At 42.1% G+C, this 5,603-nt stretch overlaps 1 protein-coding gene across 4 annotated transcripts in view; it reads left to right on the top strand.

Annotated features, from left to right (window-relative positions):
* The window catches only part of RNF212B (ring finger protein 212B), a 41,837-nt gene that overhangs the window by 13,681 nt on the left and 22,553 nt on the right, over positions 1-5,603 (top strand). For 3 of the 4 annotated variants that reach the window (XM_012734083.1, XM_012734081.1, XM_012734080.1), the window contains exon 2: positions 4,983-5,083. In XM_012734083.1, coding sequence (XP_012589537.1) covers positions 4,984-5,083 — 100 coding nt within the window. In that variant the 5' untranslated portion in view covers position 4,983. Of the gene's footprint in view, positions 1-2,144; positions 2,200-4,982; positions 5,084-5,603 lie in introns of those variants that run through there. The other variant, XM_012734082.1, reaches the window with a different exon arrangement.

Here is a 5,603-nt window from a genome sequence, read left to right as displayed (position 1 = left end):
TCCTGCACCTCTGGCCCAGTTCTGAATGAATAAATAAATAAATCTTTTTAAAAAGTTGTGGAAGGATTGGTCATCTTAAATTAAAGATATAATCAAAATATGATTAGAAAGAGACATAAAACAATTTTAACAACATGAGCCAAGGGCCATGAGAGAGATATATAAAGGAAGTTCTGGCTGTGCGGCTCAGTGGGCTTGTAGAGTAAGCACCTGGAGAGAGGAACTTCAGAGTTGAGTCTGGAAGGACAAATAGAAGTTAACAAAGAAACACTTTGCATAAAGACACAGAGGTATTGTTGCAGGGTGGTCCCCATGAAAAGGGGAGGTTCCAGGTTCCCTGCCCCACTCAAAGCAGAGAGGAGAAGAATCTGAAAAGGAGACTGAAGAGGAAGGAAGCAGGATGGAGAGTCAGAAGGAGACCTGAGGGAGGCACTGGGAGCAGAGAGACACATGAAGAAGCAGTTCTTGATTTTTGGCCCTGGACTGGTTGAAACAGATGTTGGTGAGAGCCCCGTGGGGAGGTTCACTATAGCAGTGTTTATCTTGATTTTTATTTTTTTTTTTCTTCCCAGAAGTGTCTGGCCATTTCTGAACTTTTTTAATGTGTGTTTGCCAGAAGGTGCTTTAGGCTTGTGGCGGGCTGTCAGGCCTTGCTTTGGCCTAATCCCTTTTGTGTGGACTTTACCCATGAGAGGATGGGTAACTTTGGGTGTCTGATTTAGAAATTATATTCTTTGTCTTTTCTGTATTGCACACTAATTATATTAAAGTTCCTTACCATTAAAGGTCTTATATTTTGTCTTGCAGCAGATGGATGAACCTATTTAGAGTAGGCAAGTTTGGGGGTTCAGGAGTGTCCATCTCCCTAGCCTGTAATAGTATGACAGTGTAATTTAAATTCAATGTGACTTTTGAGCACAGTGTTCTAACTAAACTTTGGGAGATGCAAAAAGAAAAGCATTGTAGATCATGAGAAGTTTGAGTGCCATGTTTAATGAATTGTCTTGAAAGTGTTGAACAGGACCCTTCCTGGTGATGCAACCAATAAAAAGTGCAGCACTGTGAAGAACTTGTCCACAGCCACTGCAGCACAAGTTCAATCCCCAGCCAGGGAGATGGCAGACCTCTCCTGTTCCACCCTGGACCTCTCTGCCTGCTCTGCTCTCCACTTTGCCTTTGGTGAATCCTCTTATCCCCCACACCTGTAGCCTGTACCTTAGTTCTTGCATGCATAAATAAATAAATCTTTTTAAAAATTATGTTAATAGATTTCCTAATATTGAACTCTATCTTCAGTCTTGAATTGTACTTGTTTCTCATTTCTTATTGCTGAAAGAAGTTAAAAAATTCCCCCTGAGGTTTGTTAGTTCTTGAAGTCTGATTGTTCCCTAGCTTTATCAGTTTTTGTCTGTTGTATTTGTTTTATACTGTTCTCTCAAAGCATCTTTTTTTTTTTTTTAAGATTTATTTATTTATGCACACAAGAACTGGTGTACAGAAGTGTGTGTGTGGGGGGGGGATTCACGAGAGACAGAGTGGGGAGCAGAACAGGCAGATTTACCAAGAACACTGCTGAGGGGAGCAACGGGCTGGTCAGGAGAGGTCTTCTGAGCCATGTGGGTCACCGCCCTGGTCGGGGGTTGAATTTGTGTTGCAGTGACTGTGGACAGCTTCATACTGCTGTGCCTTAAGCCCTTGTGCCACCAGGGAGGGCCCTTTTTTCTTTACTTCATTTAAAAACACTATGTTGAAAGTGTTCATCTTACGACAGTATTTCTCCAGTGTGTTATCGTGTTTTTAAATATTCCTGTCGTCTCCAAAGCGAAATGTATGGTATATGGTCATATTCCTTATTCGTTCCTAAACTTAAATAATGAGGTGAATTTTCCTGGGCGATTAAAAAAAGAAACAACATCCTTTCTCCTCCTCAGCCTCCGGGAGCCCCGCCCCGCCCCGCCCACGATGCGAGGGGGAGGGGTGCATTCCTTCAGCGCACAGTCCGGGCCCCGCCCACTCTCGCACACGCCGTCGCGGCCCCGCCCACTCCTCGCGTGCGCCGTCGCGGACCTCCTCCAGCCCCTTGCTTTCTGGTGTTCTGCTCTAGCGATTTTCCCGCCATTTCCAGCTCTTCGTGACGAGAAGTCGATGATTTCAGTGAGATCTGAAGGCTTCTGGGATTACCGCAACCGAATTGGGAAGGTAGCTAGAAAAAGAATTGGTCAATTTGAAACTCTGCTGAATCCTCTTTACCCTAGAAATCCAGGCGCGTCTTATCCTCACAAACCCTGTCAGCTGCCCTTGTAGGGAGTTCATTTCGCCAACCTATTCGGTCAAAATTGTCGCTGGCCTTAAATAGCTTTTTAAAATTACTTTTCAGTAATTTTTTACATTCCCATCCTGGTAGCAGTTAGATGTATCATGAACAAAAAACAGAAATCTGAACGTCCTTTTCTGTGTAATGTCTTTGCCTTGAATGTTTATTCAGCAGATTTTTATAGTGAATCTTGCCTTAGTGTTAAAAAATGTTGAGGTGGGGCAAACTAATATCATTCTTTTAGCAGCCATTTCCAGAAACCACTTTTAAGCTTTTTAAAACAAGTGTTCAATTTCTATTATTTTTCCAATAAAACTTTACTTTTTTTTTTTAAAGATTTATTTATTTATTCATACAGAACTGGGGTACAGGCCAGAGATGCGGAGGGTGAGAGGATTCACCAGAGACAGAGTGGGGAGCAGAACAGCAGATCGATGAAGTACACTGCTGAGGGGAGCAGCAGGTCTGTCAGGAGAGGTCTGCCGCACCATGTGGTCCCCTCCGGGCAGGCGGGAATCGGGAATCGAACTCATGCAGAAGTGGCTTAATCTTCTTAGTGCTGTGCTTTAACCCGCTGCGTCACCAGGGAGGGCCAAAACTTTTTAAAGATTTATTTATTTATTTATGCATATAAAGAACTGGGGTGCAGGCCAGACATGTGGGGGACTGAGGGTTCACCAGAGGGAGTGGGGAGCAGAACACGTGGATTGACTGAAATAACACTGCTGAGGGGAGCAGCCTGCTTAGGGGAGCAGCTGGTGAAACTGGATAAGTGAGCTACTCCTTCCTTGGTGGGGGAATAAAACTCCAGCTTCTATAGTTGCTCAGAGCTTCCTGGTGCTGCGCTTTAACCCGTTGTGCACCAGGGAGACCCTATTTTCCCATTACAACTTTAAATTAAATTAAACTAAAAAATATAGTGTTAAATAACATTCATGAAATCAAGCATAAGAATTCATTACATATGAGTTCATTACAGCTCCAGTATGTATCATCTCAGGTCCATATTTTTGATAACATCAATTTCTTTATTTAAATTCATATAAATCATGTTATATGGCTGTATTTTTAACAAATTATGTGGGATTAGGATTGCCCCCCCCCCATGGGAGATAATGGTTGCCATGTCTAGCACAGAGGTTTACTTAATGTGGTAGCAGAAACTTTACCCATGAATTCAGAGACTTAGGTTCTAAACTCAGAGCTACCACTAATTAAAATGGAATTTTAGACAAGTTGTTGAGTTGTAGCACCTTTTGAAAATGGTGGGATTAAACAAAATAGTAAATGATTTTCAAGACCCCTTCCAGATCTGTCATTATGAGTTTCAGCAGAGTAGATAGAAATGTGCATAAAGCTAAAAACATTATTATTCACAAACCATATTTCTGTTATGTCCCAAGTGACTAATACCTGATATTCTTTATCCTGTTCATCGTCCCCTTGTCACTCCATCATTCCATATCACAAGTAACTTGTTGGAGGGCAAGTGGATAGTCCTTTGTGTTTTTTTGGATTTTTTTTTTCTAATTAAAAATTGGTACATGAGGGCCCTCCCTGGTGCACAGCGGGTTAAAGCACAGCAGTAAGAAGCTAAAGCCACTTCAGCATGAGTTCAATCCCCAATGATCCACATGGCGGCAGATCTCTCCTGACCCACCTGCCGCTCCCCTCAGCAGTATACTTGGTCAGCTAGCCTGTTCTGCCCCCTACTCTGTCTCTGGTGAATCCTCTCACCACCCCTGCACCTCTGGCCTGTACCCCAGTTTTGTATGCATAAATAAATAAATCTTAAACAAAAATTGATACATGAATTAATCCAGGAATCTTGGAAAACAGCAATGTGTAAAGACAGCACAACATACACACCAATAATCTTAGTGTTCAAAAAATTAAATTATCATTGTCCTATTACTCTTCTAAATATATACTACTCCTTAAAAAAAATTGTATGACTGTGTCTTCATAGTGGCACAGGAGTTAGTCTCAGGACTATCAAGCTATCACCAGCCACTACAGCACAAATTCAATACCCTACCAGTGAGCTGATCCACAGGGCACAGCGGACCTCTCCTGTCTCACCTGCTGCTCCCCTCAGCAGTGTACTTCTTCTGTCTGCCTGTCTGCTCCCCACTCTGTCTGGTGAATCCTCTTACCCACCCACCCCACCTCTGGCTTGCTTCTCACTCTGTGAGTTCTCTCACATAGCATCCTTCTTCCTGCACCTCTTACTTATAATTCATTTCTTGTATGTATAAATAAATAAATTTTAGGCCCTCCCTGGTGGCACAGCAGGTTAAAGCACAGCGCTAAGAAGGTAAAAACCACTTCGCATGAGTTTGATCCCCGACTGCACCTGAGGTGAACACATGGCCGGCAGACTTCTCCTGACCTGCCCGCTGCTCCCCTCAGCAGTGTACTTGGACGATCTGCCTGTTCTGCCCCCCACTCTGTCCCTGGTGAATCCTCTTAACACCCTGCACCTCTGGCTTGTACCCCAGTTCTGTATGCATAAATAAATAAATCTTTAAAAATTTTTTTTAAAAAATAGTATATAATCTGTCTGTTTTTTTTTTTTTTCACTAAACAAACATCATCACATAGATTTTCGAACACTAACTATATTGTACCCTACGTTGCTCTCACTTTTTCCCTTTATTTGCTCCAGAATGGATTGGTTTCACTGCAACCAGTGTTTCCGAAAAGATGGAGACCATTTCTTTGTCACCAGCTGTGGCCATATTTTCTGTAAAAAGTGTGTGACTCTAGGTAAGTGATTTGACTATTTTTAGATCCAGACAAAAGTGCTATCAACCTAGAAAATTGACTAGCCATTTTTCTGTGTGAATGGGCATAAAAATCACTTTGTAGATTTTGGTGGTGTGGGTACAGTAGTAAACTACGGATTATAAAATTTGGAGGAATCCATTAATAAGGAATGGCTAAGCAAACGGAAAATCTATTAACTGAGTGTCAAAAAGATACTTGTTGGTTTTGAAGCCTGTGTCAGCAGAAACCACAAAATCATCAACTGATTATAGAAAAAAAAAAAAAAGAGGAATGAAGAAAGATGGGAAATTTGGTTAATACAAGAATCAAGAGCCATTTCTTTTTTTTATTACAAAAGTTTATTTTTACATCATTTTGTACATTTTTTTTCCATCTCGATTGTAATCCCCGCAGGTTTCCCATCTCCAAATCACCCGTGTACCATCACCATAATCCCATGCATTTCTCTCCCCCCCCCCCCCCCCACACCGTTTTTGATCCCATTCCCCACTCCACCCCC

This window comes from Condylura cristata, unplaced genomic scaffold, assembly GCF_000260355.1.
Source record: "Condylura cristata isolate star-nosed mole 26May11 unplaced genomic scaffold, ConCri1.0 scaffold00045, whole genome shotgun sequence".
NCBI classification, from domain to species: Eukaryota; Metazoa; Chordata; class Mammalia; order Eulipotyphla; family Talpidae; genus Condylura; species Condylura cristata.
This window is presented reverse-complemented; position numbering and strand designations above follow the sequence as displayed.